Genomic DNA, 16241 nt, shown 5'->3' on the forward strand with positions numbered 1-16241 from the left:
GCGACTGAACTGAACAGCAGAAACTAATATAATATTGTAAAGCAATTATCATCCAATTTTTAAAAAGCATGTTATATAAGAAAACCTTGGAGAAGGAAATGGCAACCCACTCCAGTATTCTTGCCTGGAAAAGTCCATGGACAGAGGAGTCTGGCGGGCTGAAAAGTCCATGGGATTCCATGACTGAGCATGTGTGCACGAGGGTGGAAGGAGATGGGTCGGTAGCAATAAAGTGGGAGAACTAAAAAAAAAAAAAAGGAAAGAAAACCTAATGGCTGAGACAAATGTTTTCAATGCATTAAACGGGGGGAAAAAAAGCTTACAAAGAGTACATATGACTCCAAAGTTATGAAAGAAAAAAATGCGTATATGCATATGAGAATAAACTAGAAAAATACACATCAAAAAACAAAAAAAGAAATGAGCCCCCCGCCCCAACTCAGCTTTAAGGCTGTGAGCACAACATCCGCTGGTCATGGTTATTTATCCCCATTTCAGTTTCTCTGTTCACGTCCAGTTCTACCCCGACTTTCCCCAACATTCTACTACTTCCCTGAGCCAGAAACAGAAACAAGAGAAAAGATTTCTGCTTTCTCTTTTCAAATTCTTTGTTTCAGGATTTCTGGCCTCAGCTCACTGCAGAGAGAAAACGTGAGCTATCACAGAAGAGAACAAGAGGAGGAGAAATTGAAAAAGACAGCTGCAAATGTCACCTTCTTCATGTTATTTTCTGATATTTTCTATTCCTTGAGCACCAATAGGTTAGGTGCTATTCAGAATCCACAATGAGAGATGAACCTCCACATAAATTATCCTATCCTTGGGTGATATAATCTATTTTCATTAATGATTAATTCATGAAACTGTAAGTTTTCCCATTCCCCCACCCCTACACAAACACATCCAAAGGTTTTAAGTTTTTTGAAACTGGTATTTTTTTTTTTAATTGGAAGATAAGTGCTTTATAATGTCGTGTTGGTGTCTGTTGTACAACAACATGAATTAGCTATAAATGTACATTTACCTCCTCCCTCTTGAGACTCCCTCCCACCCACTCCCATCCCACCCCTCTAGGTCATCACAGAGGGCTGAGCTGAGCTCCCTACGCTATACAACAGCTTCCCATTAGCTATCTGTTTAACACATGGTAGCTCTCAGAATGGAGAAGGAAATGGCAACCCACTCCAGAGTTCTTGCCTGGAGAATCCCATGGAGGGAGGAGCCTGGTAGGCTACAGTCCACCGGGTCGCAAAGAGTCGGACACGACTGAGCTACTTCACTTCACTTCACTTCAGCTCTCAGAAGGGCCCCAGTCCAATACCATAGTCCTATTCCTACAAGCAGAAGTCAGGAAACCACATTTTTACAGACCCCACTTTCACTGGACGCAGGCGTGACCCCAACCTCTTAATACACAGCTATTTAAGAGAAGTGCTATTCTCTTTTAAAAAACACCTCCTTATCCACTGAGAAAATCAAGTCTACAAACCTAACTGCTGATAAATCTGACAACGTTGTTTACTCTGGGCTACACTTTGTTACTAACACTAAATTCCATAGCCATTGTTTTTCCTGAAGTTTCTACTGCCTAAAGCATACTGAAGAGTCTTTTTCCTTTCTTTGATAACTATTAAAAAAATGATGAGCTACATACTGGGTCAGACCTGCTGAAATACTATGATTTTAAGGTGAAACTTAAGTTTTAAGTTAGAAGATAATTTTCTTCCTAGTCACTTTCAATCTTCAAAAAAAAAAAAAAAAAACCTGGGTCACGACCTAGTGGAATTTGAAGTTTTATCTGCGGTTCGAAACTGGCCAACCTCATAATCTTCCTGTGATGAACCTGTAGAGGAGTGGTGGGGGGCGGGGTGGGTCTCCTGTAGCACACTGAGGATAAAGGTTGTGTGTTAACCCAGAGACCAGGTTACTAGCAGGGGGTTTCAGGCAGCCAGCCTGAAACCTACAAGGAGCACTGCCTCGCCATCTAGCGGCCCCCACACACCGGCCATCACCTGGGAACACACATCTGGGGAGGGGCGGGGCAGGAAGGGGCAGGCTGGGTCTAAGGGCCCTCTCATGCCAACTGGACTCTAAGATTTGCTTCCCTAATAGATAGAAAAGACTCCACATCATGGGTGTGTCTTTACCATGTATGGCAGCTTTAAGAACTAAACGGAGGAAGAAGAACATGGTCCCAGGATGGGACCAGGTCATTCTCAGTTTGCTCAGCTATAAAATGCAGGGGTGGACAGGATGGTAAAATACCCTCAGGCTCTAAGGACCAACAGATGATTTCTTTCCCTGTGTCGGCTCCACCTGCCAAAACTTTGTAGGGAAGGTCAGAAGACACATACATCAGGGCACCTGCCTTGGGAAGCCTCTGCCCTGGTGGGTTGAATGAATGGTGCTGAGTCTGAGCCTCAGGTAGAGGGCAGACTCCATGTGAGACTGCAGTCAGGGCTCCCAGGCCACCCCTTTACAGTCATCATCGCCTGCTCATCAAGACACAGAAAACCAACAGAGAAGAGTTGCAGATAAGCCAAGGTAGCCTAGGAGATTCATAATAAAACAAGTAAGTGTCCCCCATACAGAATTCACAGTCAACATGGACAGTGTCAAGACTACTTATAGCATGTGAGTGTCTAAAATCATGAATGGCACATTTGCAAATAGTTTCCCATTATAATCATGTTTCAGATTTTGAGGGATCTCCTGCCTGTTGTGTAGGCCCTTGCTGCTGCTGCTGCTAAGTCACTTTAGCCGTGTACGACTCTGTGCGACCCCATAGACGGCAGCCCTCCAGGCTCCTCTGTCCCTGGGATTCTCCAGGCAAGAATACTAGAGTGGGTTGCTATTTCCTTGTCCAATGCATGCATGCATGCTAAGTCGCTTCAGTCGTGTCCGACTCTGTGCGCCCCCATAGACAGCAGCCCACCAGGCTCCTCCATCCACAGGATTCTCGAGGCAAGAATAATGGAGTGGCTTGCCATTTCCTTCTCCAGTGTAATCCCTTATTACAGCCTATTCCTAAAATGAACCCTAGGTGAATATAATGCCTAAAGAAAGGTACACAAGAAACAAAAAGGAACCAACTCTAATATCATATTAGCTGTTTTCATGAGCTAAACTGGCAACATTTGCTCCTAGGAGTTAATCTAAGGACTTTCAGCTCTTCCAAGAGTTTTGTATTTTATTTAATCCTTGTCATCAAAGCATCAGGAACAAAAGTTTTCCTGACCCTAAATCTAGTAACAAGCAGAAGCATAATATTAATAGCTAACAGTATTAAGACATTAATAAGTGTGAAGTTTTTCTGTGATTTACTGAAGGACAAATTTATATACAGTTAGGCAGTAAATAATTTAAAAATCAGTTCTAACATACTGTTTTTTAGAGATAGAAAACAGTCCTGAAGAGAGTAAATACTGCTTTTACAATGAAGTTTGTAAGCTCAGAGTTATTTTCTCTGGCACATAACAGCTCTTGTCTCCTTGGGTGTTCAGGGAGTCTCAGACCAGCATCCTTTGATGCACAGGTGAGAAGAAATGCCCTAAGCACACCTGGAATTATTCCGTTCACACCTGTCACCTCTCCTTTTGAAAAAGCGCCTGCCGTGGGGACAGGGCTCAATTCACCTTGAGGTTAATTTTTTTTTTTTTTAAGAAGTCAAAATCTTAAAAAAAAAAAAAAAAAAAAGAAGTCAAAATCTTAACTCCTTCCTTGGAAAGACACATACCATATGAGATTTTTTTTATCATTCATGCTCCATCTAAGAGAGAAATATGTCCCTGGGAATCTCTATTAAAAATGATGACAGATCATTGCTCCTCTATTTCAAAACCTTCAGACTGTTAATATGCACACACGCACACCTAGAAATTAGAGTCACACATTTACAAACAGTTCTCTAGTATATTTGTGTTAAGATTTTGAGACGTGTACCATACCGTGATGCAACCCCCAATCCCAATGGGATTCCTAAAATGATTCCCAGGTGAAAGCAGGTCACCTTCAGGGAACCAAGTGAGCAAAGAACCTCTCAGAATTGCTTCCAAACACATTAAGAGGAAGGAAAATATAACCCATTACTTTTAGGAATAACCAGGCAGGCCAAAATTTAGAACAAGTGTACAAATGCTCCACCCAAGAAAGAACAGGGAATAAAACAAGCTTAGAGAAAGGAAACTGAACAAATAATACAGAATCAATCTCATTCTTAATCTCTCTTCTTCCTCCTCTCTCTCTCCCCCTCACTATCTCTTATTCCAACTTGATTCAACTCATATGATCCTTCAAACAGCTCTCCACAGGAAAGCTGCTAAGTAGTATGCAAATCATTACTACTTGACATCTGAGGTGGCACAGCTTCAGATCCAGTTGATGAGGCTACGAAGTTGCTTGAGCCTTGACGGCTCAGGTGAACAGGGCAGCCTCCAAGTCTTCTTTAGGGACAGGGGCTGCTGCTGGGACCTGCTTGGAGGCTATGACTTCATACTTTCAAATTCAGCTTACAGCACCAGTGTCAGGAAGCAGGTCTGGACTGACACCATCTCAGCTCACAGGGACCTTCCTTGGCATGGACTTGGAAGAAGCTCGGCTGGGCTTCCCTGTCTCTAGCATCCTTGAGTTGACTTTTGGAGACTGAGTGCTCCACCAACAGGAAGGCATAACAGATAATCACACGTGATTAAAATGATTCTTTCCACTAATATTTCACATCTAATATGCTTCACGATAGCACAACATGGTAATAACATTTTTGGATTTTTCTATGGCTTCTTACCTACAATGCATGAGGCAAAGGACTCCTGGAATCAGCCCCAGTATAAGTCACTTTCTAGATTTAAGAGTAATTTAGAAGTCCTTTTCAGGCACATTTCACTCCCCATATAACTTAGAAAATGGTAGTGTCAAACAGGCTTTTTTTCCTCTATAGTAGATAATTTTTAAAGTCCCAACCATGGTAGAGTGAGGTAGTCAACCCGAATTGTTACTTTATGCACACAGAAATTGCAATCCCATGCACGTGTGCTGATTCGATCTCTGCTGGGCAGGCCTGTCTGGGAACAGCAGCATTGCCCGCCCACCTGTCCGCCCCACTTACGGTTGGCCAGCCGGCCGGGCTCGGGCTGGGCGCTGTCCGCTGACTGGGTGCTGGACACCGAGGACACGCTGGAGCTCCGGACGAAACCGAAGGCTGCCAGCTTGGCTGCAGGGAGACGCGAGTAGCCAGGAGGACGAAGTCCAGATTTGGGTAGGTTGGATTTTGCAGCATTTGAACTGGAAGCTTTCTTTAAATCTGCTAAAAGGAACCCAAACCAGAAAAAAAAAAAAAAAACCTCAGTTGACAGCAAGATAGAGAATGCACAGATTGTGAATATTAACCCAGCTCCAGCATAAACAAACCATAATTTACTCTTTTTAAAAAATTTATTTAGTTATGTATTTTTGGCTATGCTGGGTTTTCCATCTCTAGGTCAGAAGATCCCCTGGAGAAGGACATGGCAACCTACTCCAGTATTCTTGCCTGGAGAATCCCATGGACAGAGAAGCCTGGCGGGCTATAGTCCACGGGGTCACAAAAGAGTTGGACACAACTTAGTGACTGAGAATGCATGCAAACTTCAAAATTAGTTCCCAGTTATATGCAAAGCCGGCTAATGTTGAAATAATAAAACATTATTATAAATCCATGATTTAAGCACCTCTGTGTTTGAGCCAAGCTCCACATCTAGCCACTACAAGGATCATCCCAATCCTAGGAGAAGTCTTTCAACACCAGGTAGGACCAGAGCATTATCAACACACAAATGCTCTTTAATGACACTTAAAGGGAAAAGGGCCAAGCAGCCTGTTGTTCTGTATAATATTCCTAGTCAAGCCACTTAACTTTCACTGCAGCCATATTCACTGTGTTCAGACCCTTCATTGGTGTTCTTACACTACAATTAACTCTTCATTATCTTTTGAAAGCACAATCAGGTTGCCTATTAATTTAAGAAATGGACCACCCATTTAAAAAAAAAAAGAAAATTCAAGGTGTAAAAATTTCAGTGAACAGTCCACATAAAGAAAGCATCTTGAACATGAGTTTAAGCAAACGCCAGGAAAGGGAGAAGAACAGGAAAACTTGGTGTGCTGCAGTCCATGGGGTCACAAAGAGTCAGACACGTGACTGAACAACAAGGTGTGGAAATACAGAGAGAACCAAAAGACTCTAGGCTGGCCTATGGAGCCCCTTCCTCTGGCAGCAGCTCCCCAGAGGGGGAGGCTGGGGTCACGCCTGTGCCCAAAGAAAGTGGGGTCTGTACAACTGTGGTTTCCTGACTTCTGCTTTTAGAAATAGGACTATGCAATTGGACTGGGGCCCTTCTGAGAGTGACCCTGGGTCACGTATCTTTGCCAGGACCTAAATGCATGCCTTGGAAAGGAGTTGGGACCGCTGCTTGGCTCAGGGGAAAGGCTACCTTGTCATATAGGGGCCCACAGGGTAGTCATTCAAGAAAAAGTAGCCATTAGGGTGAAAAAGAAGAAAAAAGGCCAAGAGGTCTGCACTTCTAAGAGCAGATGGCTCAGCAGTACCTGCACCACCTGTGTGTCTGCCACACAGAAATCCTGATCCCCAGGTGCTGGTGGTGGTTTAGTTGCTCAGTTGTGTTGACTCTTTGTGATCCCGTGGACTGTAGCCCACCAGGCTCCTCTGTCCATGGGATTCTCCAGGCAAGAATACTGGAGTGGGTTGCTGTGCCCTCTTCCAGGGGATCTGCCTGATCCAGAGATTGAACCCAAGTCTCCTGAATCTCCTTCACTACAGGTGGAATCTTTAGAGCTAAGCCACCAGGGAAGCCCAATCCTCAAGGTTATTGAAAAGAATACCCATGGCATCTCTGTGGACACCAAAGAGCTTAACTCAAACCCACTCAGGGTCCTGACATGCCATAAAGCAACCACTGCCATAGGGAGGTCCCACCCCAGAGGATGTTGGTTTGAAGCTTTCTGGAAGAAACGCATCGATACAAGGAGAGCACAAGAACCTCCAGGAAAAACAACAAACGGAAAAAAGACAGAGGATAGAGGGGAGGAGGAAAGAGAGAGAGAGAGTGCATTGGAATAAATCACAAGTGACAAAAAGTGGAAACACCACAAAGGAGCATTAACTGAGGAAGGCCAACACACTCAGCATTTTTCAGCCATAAAATAGACTGAGGCACTGATACAGGCTACAATATGGACGAATCGTGAAAACATCAAGACAGGGGTCCCCAATCTCCAGAATCTAATGCTTGATGACCTGAAGTGGAGCTCACATAATAATAACAGAATAATAGAAATAAAGTTGCACAATAAATGTAACCACACCTGAATTATCCTGAAACCATGCCCCCACCACCCCCCAATTCATAGAAAAATTGTCTTCTGTGAATTCGGTCCCTGCTGCCAAAAAGGTTGGGGACCACTGCCTTACAACAAATGGAAGAAGCCAGACACAAAAGGCTGCGCGTTGCATGATTCAATTATATGCAATGTCCAGAGTAGGCAAATCTATAGAGACAGGAAGTAGGTTAATGGTTGCCAGGGGCTGGAGTTCGGGGGAAAGGGGAGGGTTTGATAACAGGCACAGGGTTTCTATAAAAATGTTCTAAAATTGATGGTGGCTGTGGTTGCCCAATTCTGTGAATAGACTAAAAACCACTGAACTGCATCCTTTAAAAGGGTGACTCCTATCTAGCCTGTGAATTATATATCAATGGAGCTGTTATATTAAAACAGACGTTTTTTAAAGAATAAATAATTCTTGTGTTCAGTAACAGGCTTACACTGAGCTACAGCAATGAACGTCACAAATTCTATCAGCATCTTCACTTTCAAAGGGCTGTGACAGATGGAGGACTTGGTCTGTCATTGTGAGTCCTCCACAAAAACCCCTTCTAATAGGCAGATGGAAGAGACGCTCTGCATGGCAGATCAAAGTCTCTTCCAAATGAATATGACCATAATGGGGAAATTAAATAACTCCAAAAATTAATTTAAACACTTACAGAAAACCTCTAGAATCAAATATTCAAATCCCATGCAAAGGAGCTTATGTGTGCTTACGTCTTTTATTTTCACCAAGGCTCTACATTCTGTCAAGATTTTGCCGCCCCCCCCCCCCAACAAAAGATACAAACTCCTGTTTGAACAACAAAAGAGATTTTGCTGCTATTAAGTGCTAAAAAGACGTGTCACTCTTTCAAAGTAATCCTGGTTTTCCTTTGAAAGATGAATCCTTTGAAGAACGCAAATCTTCACATTTAGAGGGAAAATGAAAAGTTGTATTTGTTCTTACCTTTTCCCCTTTTGTATTGATTCTCCTTCAAATATGACTTTGGAATGCTAGCAATATCTCAATCAACTAGAACAAGATTATGGTGCTTTATGGCTCAATACTATATTGATAACAGTCCATCCATTGTTGCCCCATGTTTCTGACATCTCAGGTAGTTAAAAAAAAACTTTAAGAATGCAAATGGATATCCATCCAATTCAATATGCATTCACAGACAGCACCATGGTCAAGGCACTTTAGATGCACTGTGGGAAATTCAGAAACAAAGCAGTGGTCCCCAAGAGGGGCTTACAACCTACTGGAGTAGAAACATCTGTTGATAAATAACCGCAGTCTAGAATAAGGGGACAAACAGGCCCAAAACAGAGGCCAGACCAAGCGCAATGGGAAGAAAAGAACTGAAGAAAGACAAAATCATCAAGTAGAATGACCCAGGGTTTTTATTCAAGGCCCATTTTCTCCTTATTTTATATCTGAAGTGGGTTTTTTTCTGGTATATTTATACACATAGAACAACACATTATATGAATCAAACTATCCTTTTTAAAAAAAAATTTATTATAGTTCTTCCCAGTTGCTTTTAAAAACAGTTTTTTTGTTTCACAGATATTTTGCAGAGAGGTGGTTCGCTTTGTTCAAGTAGCTGGGAAAGACATCCTCTCTCACTTTACTCTCGAATAAGAATAAACAGCAGCTGCTTTTTCCTCCACGTTGGGAAATAATAAGCAAAAATTTTTAATGTTAAAGCTGCAACCATCCCACAGGAGACGAGAAAGGCACAATTATAGAAAGAAAGGAAGTGGCAGGTTTCTGGATTGTACTAAAGGTCTGGGTTTGATGGTAACATCAAGTGTATAATCTCAGGATAGACTCAAACTCTCTGAATCCGTTTCCTCATATAAAACATGAGGACAGGACTTCCCTGATGGTGCAGTGGGTAAGGATCCACTTGCTAATGCAACACAGGGATTGCTCCCTGGTCCAGGAAGATCCCATGTGCCACAAAGCAGCTAAGTCTGTGAGCCACAACTACTGAGCCAGCGCTCTAGAGCCCATGAGCTGCAACCACTGAAGCCCATGAGGCTAGAGCCCATGCTCTGCAACAAGAGAAGCCACTGCAATGAGAAGCCCGCACGCAGCCACTAGAGAGTACCCCCTGCTCACCACAACTAGAGAAAAGTCTGCTCACGCAGCAACAAAGAACCAGAGCAACCAAAAATAAATACATAAATTATAAAGGAAAAAAGAAAAATGAGGATAAAACCTTCTACCCATTATAATGACAGGAAAGAAACTGCATCTAAAAATGCATATCCTGGGGCTTCCCTGGTGCTCCAGTGGTTAAGACAGCCACTCCCAGGAAGGCCTTTGAGGAAGCTGTTGGTGAGGGTTTCAAGTGAGGGAATTGATGGAAAGTGAATCCCTGTTAAGGGTGGCTGAAAGTTTAGCAACAATGTTACCTGCTGTGGCATGGAATGTAGAAATTGTATCTAAATAATTCAGGACTCTGGCCAAGGAGATTTCCAGGCAGAGAGATGAAGATGCTACCCAGCTTCTTACTATTCTGGTAGAAAAGAAGAGTGGAGAGACAAGTTAAAGATGTGAACATAAAGTAATGGTTAAACATTAAGAAGTTACAACACATTGAAAATTCAAAGTGTCTCTAAATGATAAACAAGATCAAAATTAAGAAAGGGCTTCTGGGTAAAGATCAGATCTAGGTCACTTTCAGAAATACACGTCCAATGATGAAGCAAAGAGGTAACAATAAAACCCTTTGATGAGACTTCAGGAAAATCTAAAGCAATGCCTGAAATTATTTTTAAGTTTAATGCTCATCTCATGACAGGTGTGTCTGTCCGCAATCCAGGTCACTGGCATTATTTAATACCCAGGCTAGAAAGGGAACTAGTGAAAGTTGTTTAATTTTGGTTTGGTTTGGTTCACGTTTTTAGAGCTGCAAAGGGATGGATCCAAAGGTAAAAACAGAATACTGCTAACTGAGCAATAAGTAATCTGCAAAACCAAATAAACCTATGTATGCAGTGTGTCTTTAATTGATGTCCAAATCTTGAGTTTTACTTTCTTATAGTACTCTAAAACACTGAGACCAAGCATTTTTGCATTATTAGAGTCTAACTAGGATCTGAGTATCTGCATCTGCATTTCTGTTTAGATCTTGCTGCCTCACCTTAAGTGGCTGGATTTAATCCAGAGATTCACAAACATCCAGTGATGAATTTTCCACCGTAGAAGAATTAAATCACCACTAGGGAGCATTGACCTCTCTATACATAATTGGTCAGTGTATAAATTCCTAAAAGGCTTTGGGTAAGAAATGGAAATTGAAAAGCAGAGGGTTGGGTGCAGGCTTGAGAGAGTGCTGCAAATAGAAGGACATTTGAGGAAGGGACAAGTAATATAAATACTACAAATGCCATACTTTTGATGGACAGATCTGAGTACGTTTAGAAGTTGTTTAAAAAGAGATGTCAAATACAGGTGACCTTGTACGGGGACACCTTACAGAAATGGCAGAGTTAGTCAATTATTTGTAAATGACTCTAAACCTACCAACGCTTCTAAACTGCTGTGGGTATACGTGTGGATGGAGAAAGCCTTAGATTCTATTTATATCCGTGATTCTCGGGGAAACCATCAGCATCTCAAAGCTCACTGAAAGGAACAATATTTTTATGAAAAAATGCCCTTGAATCATCTGTTTTCTGATAACTGGCTGCCGCACTGCAAAACAGAGGAAAAAAAGCAAAGCCCTTGCGCTCTTGGCTAAGGAAAAGACTCAGGAGATTATGATGACATAGCATCTCTACGGAATGCGTTCAACAGCACAGTTCTCAGAATTCTTCTGCAAGCCTGAGGAAACAGCCATCTCACACTACTGAGTAGCACCCTACGAGGTGCTGGTGACTAGATTTACGGGGAAAAGGAGATCTGCCAGCTCGCGGTGGTGGACAGAACGCAGGCAGTTTGTCCCTTTCTTACCAAAGATGCCTTAAAGTCAGAGTCATTCAATTTGAAGAAGTACAGTTCATAATAAGAGCTAACATTTACTGGCTTCTTTCTCTTAAGCAATTTACATATTTAAACCTAGGACAAGAGAGAGAAAAGAGCTACTTACTGAGGCGGCTATTTCAACAATTTCTGGAACAGAAACAGAGGTCCCTGGCTGGCGGGCAGAGGAGACGAGCAGGCTGCAGCAGCCAGAAGAGCCGTCCGTGCTGCACTAGAGGGAGTGCGCGCTGACCTCCAGCCGGACAGCCAGGGCCACAGAGCCTCGGATCCCGGGAAGGAGGGGGGAGAGGCTGAGACAGAGAAGGAGACACCCCCATTCCCCTGGCCTTCATCTGCCCATGCAGCACCCAGCACCAGGAATTTACCTTCCACCTGCCCACCCAAGCCAAGCCCCAGGGTGCGGGGAAACAGACTCCTATAGAGTGCGAACAAACAGACTTCAAGTTCACCTAAGTCAATAGCAAGCGTGACTGATCACAAAGACTTTGAGAAGAGCTTCCAGCATAACCCAAGCAACCAAAAAATTGAGAGAAACAGAATCTGCCCCTGAGACTACAGAGAGAATTCAGGAAACAGGAAATATCTTGAAAGAGGCACCCTTAGAGAAATTTGGGAAGATGTTGCAACAATAAAAGAAACAGAAAACTGCTATGAAAAGACACAATCAGACATCAGGAAGACGTGCCAAAACAAGGCTTTCAAGAGAAGCATTAGAAAATAAAGCCCAGTGAGACTGTCTAAAATGAGGAAAAGCATGAATAAAGAGAGAACATGTAAGAAAAACTATAGAGGCTTCCCTGGCGGTCCAGGGGTTGAGACTTGGCCTTCCAATGCAGGAGGTATGGGTTTGATCTCTGGTTGGGAAGTGGCTCAGATGGTAAAGCATCTGCCTACAATGCAGGAGACCTGGGTTCGATCCCTGGGTCAGGAAGATCCTCTGGAGAAGGAAATGGCAACCCACTCCAGTACTCTTGCCTGGAAAATCCCACGGACAGAGGAACGTGGTAGGCTACGTAGGTAGGTAGGGGTCGCAAAGAGTCGGACACGACTGAGTGACTTCACTCACTGAGAAGTGGAAACAGTGACAGCCTTTCTTTTTCTGGGCTCCAAAATCACTGCAGATGGTGATTGCAGCAATGAAATTAAAAGACGCTTACTCCTTGGAAGAAAAGTTATGACCAACCTAGACAGCATATTAAAAAGCAGACACATTACTTTGCCAACAAAGGTCCATCTAGTCAAGGCTATGGTTTTTCCAGTAGTCATGTATGGATGTGAGAGTTGGACTATAAAGAAAGCTGAGCACCAGAGAATTGATGCTTTGAACTGTGGTGTTGGAGAAGACTCTTGAGAGTCCCTTGGACTGCAAGGAGATCAAACCAGTCCATCCTAAAGGAAATCAGTCCTGAATATTCATTGGAAGGACCGATGCTGAAGCTGAAACTCCAATCCTTTGGTCACCTGATGCAAAGAGCTGACTCATTTGAAAAGACCCTGATGCTGGGAAAGATTGAAGGCAGGAGGAGAAGGGGACGACAGAGGATGAGATGGTTGGATGGCATCATCAACTCAATGGACATGAGTTTGAGTAAACCTCAGGGGTTGGTGATGCACAGGGAGGCCTGGCATGCTGCGGTTCATGGGGTCACAAAGAGTCGGACACGACCGAGCAACTGAACTGAACTGAACTGCCTGGGAAGTTAAGATCCCACATGTTTCTCAGCCAAAAAAAAAAAAAAATCAAAACATGGTAACAAATTCAATAAAGATTTCAAAAATGGTCTACACAAAAAAAAAATCTTAAAAAAAATTTTTTTAATGAAAGAAAAACTAGACATAAGTCACCACTTTAGGAGGTCCAAATACCAAATAATAGAAGTTCCAGGAAGACAGAGAAAACAGCGAAGTTGGACTGAACAAGAACAGAAGATGATGACTAAAGCTGAAGGGAAATAGAGCTTAGCAAGTCCTAGCAAGATAAATCCATTTACCCTCCCTTCCTTCCCTCCACCTCTCTGAGTTCCTCTCTATCTCTGTCTGCCATATTTCTGTCTCTCTCTTCCTGTCTCTCTCATCTTCTCTCACTCTCTATATGACACACAGTGCACACACACATGGAATTTTTAAAACACCAAGGATAAGAGAAGATTCTAAAGCTTTTGGAGAGAAATAAAAGCAGGTCTCCTACCTCCACCCGCCAAAATATTATCAGATAGGCATCATGTTTCTTTTGAGCAACGCTAGGAAGTCTGCATGTTTTGAAAGAAACTCATTTTCAACCCAGAAAATGCTATTTGATCTAGTGAGGGCAGACTAAAGATAGTTTCGAAAAGGCAAAATCTCAGCGAGTTTGCTTTCCTTGAACTCTCTCTGGAAATTACCAAGGATGTACACCAGCAAAACAAAGAGGGAAACAACACATCCATCCCAGGAGAAAGAGGCAAGGAAGTTCCACAAGAACAACATCAAATCCTTCACTCCTTCACAGCACACTACATCCGAGAAACTTTCCTGCCCCCCAACTTGGGGTTAGATCCCCTCCTCTGTTCTCCTGGGCCCAGAAAACTTTGCGGTCGCAGCACTATATCATGCTGCATCGTAACTGCCTGTGGATCTCGTCTGTCTTATTCACGGTTGTATCCTAAGGGCCTAATACAACTTGACACACAGTAGGTGCTCAATATTTATTATGTATATGAACAGTGTCTGTCCATATAAGTAGAATAGTTGTTAAGCCTGTGACCCACCCCAAGCTGTCTCTGGGTCCTGGCTGAGGAAATTTGCATTTGTAGTCATTCCTGCAGGGCATTATTAGGCACGCTCAGTCACAACAAAAGTAAACCAAAGTTGGGATGGCTAAACACACAATACAAACACAGCCACTACCAATGTCCATTTCAGCTGTATGTAGTAATGGTGATACTGAGAGATAAACTATTAATAATACAAATGCCAGAACACGTTGAATGCTCTTCAGAAGCCTCCAAGATATGTCCCAAGGTCATCCAGTGTCATTAAGACTCCAAAGAAACCACAGTTATGCCAGATGTTCCTTGACCACATGTGCAAGTGTCCGTGCTGAATCTCATCTGACTGTGACCTCAGGGACTGTAGCCCACGAGGCTCCTCTGTCCATCCAGTCAGGAATACTGGAGTGGGCTGCCATTTCCTTCTTCATCTCTGTGACCATCTCAGGAATTTCACTGTTGGTTTGTCATTACAGGGATGTTTTCCCATCGGATTTAAATTTTTCTTGGTAGATGCTATATAGTTCTCATGAAATTAAGTAAAACCATGATTAAAATAATGATATGGCACATAAATGATGCCAATAAACCATTTTCATTCTATTTTTTATTTGGGGGGGGGGAGGCTTCCCAGGTGGCTCGGTGGTAAAGAATTTGCCTGCCAATGCAGGAGACATGGGTTTGACCCTGGGTCGGGAAGATCCCCTGGGTCACAGTCTGAACAACAAAACAAAACACCAGCCCCCTTCCCTGGCAGTGAGCACTGCACTCTCTTCTCCACTGGGGTGTTTTTAGAAACTGGAGTCTATTCTCATTGCCTCTACTCCCTCACTTTTCATTCACTTCTCAACTCACTAATATGTGACTTCCGCCCCCATGTTCTACTAAAATTGCTCATTCAAAACTAGGTCACCAACTGCTTCCTAATTTCCCATCCCAACCGCCTCTTTGCATTTTCACTTGTCCTGTCTCCTGTGAGACAGATTTGACCATTTTTCTGCCTCGGAGGCTCCCTCTTCATTAGACTCAAACACTGCATTTCCCCCCATGTCCCCCACCAGCCACTCACCTGCAGTGGATGTCCTGCCTCTTGCAGGCTTCTTCCTTCAGTTTCCCCTTAGATGCGGGCACACGGTCCCCTTCGTGACCTCTTCCTTACTCTGTTCTCCCTCTCTTACCCATTTGCTCACATCAGGGGGTGGGGGGGAACAACAACGCCCATGTTGACCTTTGGTGTAGACCTCTCTCCAGGCCCCATTTCTGCCCTTTGGAGATTTCTACCCAAATGTCCCCAAGGAACCTCAAGCCCTGCCTGTGTCCAATGCCTAAGTGTCCACCCCCACCCTATAAAGCATTTTCCGGTACTTCTGATTGAGTAATCGGTCCCTGTAAGGGATCTGCATCACCAAACTCATGACCCCTCTCTCTGACAGGTATACGCATGTTACCTTTACCCCTTCTGATAAACTCCTATTCATCCTGCAAAACTCATCTCACCTCCTCATCTGGAAAAGCCTTCCAGAGCCCCCACCTGCCCGAGCTGAGTTGGGTACCCCGCTCACGTGCATTCTGAAAATCTCTATCAAATGCATCTCTCTTCCTATTGTGACTATTAATATCTCTCTATATATTTTTGCCAAGTGTGGACTATACATTTAATCTGTGCATCCCAAACACAGACCAGCACCTGGCCCACACCAGGTCCCCAGAAAACCTCTGCTCAACAGCAGAATGAATAAAATACTGGATAAAGGAATGATGTGAACATCTCAAACACTGGTGATTCTCTGAAACTGCATTCAGTCAGCAAACTACAGTGCACAGGTTGGCTGTTTGTTTTTGTAAAAAGAGCGTTACTGGAACCCGGCCACGCTCGTTCACTTGGCGTGGCCCTTCTGCTCTAATGATGGCAGAGTGGAGTAGTTGTAACAGAGGCTGTTTGGCCCACAAAGCTTAAAATATTTACTATCTGTCCTTAATTTGCCTGCTTCTGCTCCAAATCATCTCAGCACTATATCAACTTTCCCTAATGATGAAAAAAAAAAAAAAAAAAGACCACACACAAGAGCTCCCACTGCTGCTGCTACTGTTAACGTTTATTCAATAGATATTGCAGTTCTAAATGCCTGTTC

The 16241-nt window shown here is 43.3% G+C and overlaps 1 protein-coding gene across 4 annotated transcripts in view; it reads right to left on the reverse strand.

Annotated features, from left to right (window-relative positions):
* The window catches only part of MTUS2 (microtubule associated scaffold protein 2), a 369171-nt gene that overhangs the window by 220492 nt on the left and 132438 nt on the right, over window positions 1–16241 (reverse strand). For 3 of the 4 annotated variants that reach the window (XM_043891576.1, XM_043891578.1, XM_043891577.1), the window contains one exon: window positions 5105–5302. In XM_043891576.1, the coding sequence (XP_043747511.1) occupies window positions 5105–5302 (198 nt within the window). The remainder of the gene's footprint in view (window positions 1–5104; window positions 5303–16241) is intronic. The other variant, XM_043891579.1, reaches the window with a different exon arrangement.

This window comes from Cervus elaphus, chromosome 30 (assembly GCF_910594005.1).
Source record: "Cervus elaphus chromosome 30, mCerEla1.1, whole genome shotgun sequence".
Classification (NCBI taxonomy): Eukaryota; Metazoa; Chordata; class Mammalia; order Artiodactyla; family Cervidae; genus Cervus; species Cervus elaphus.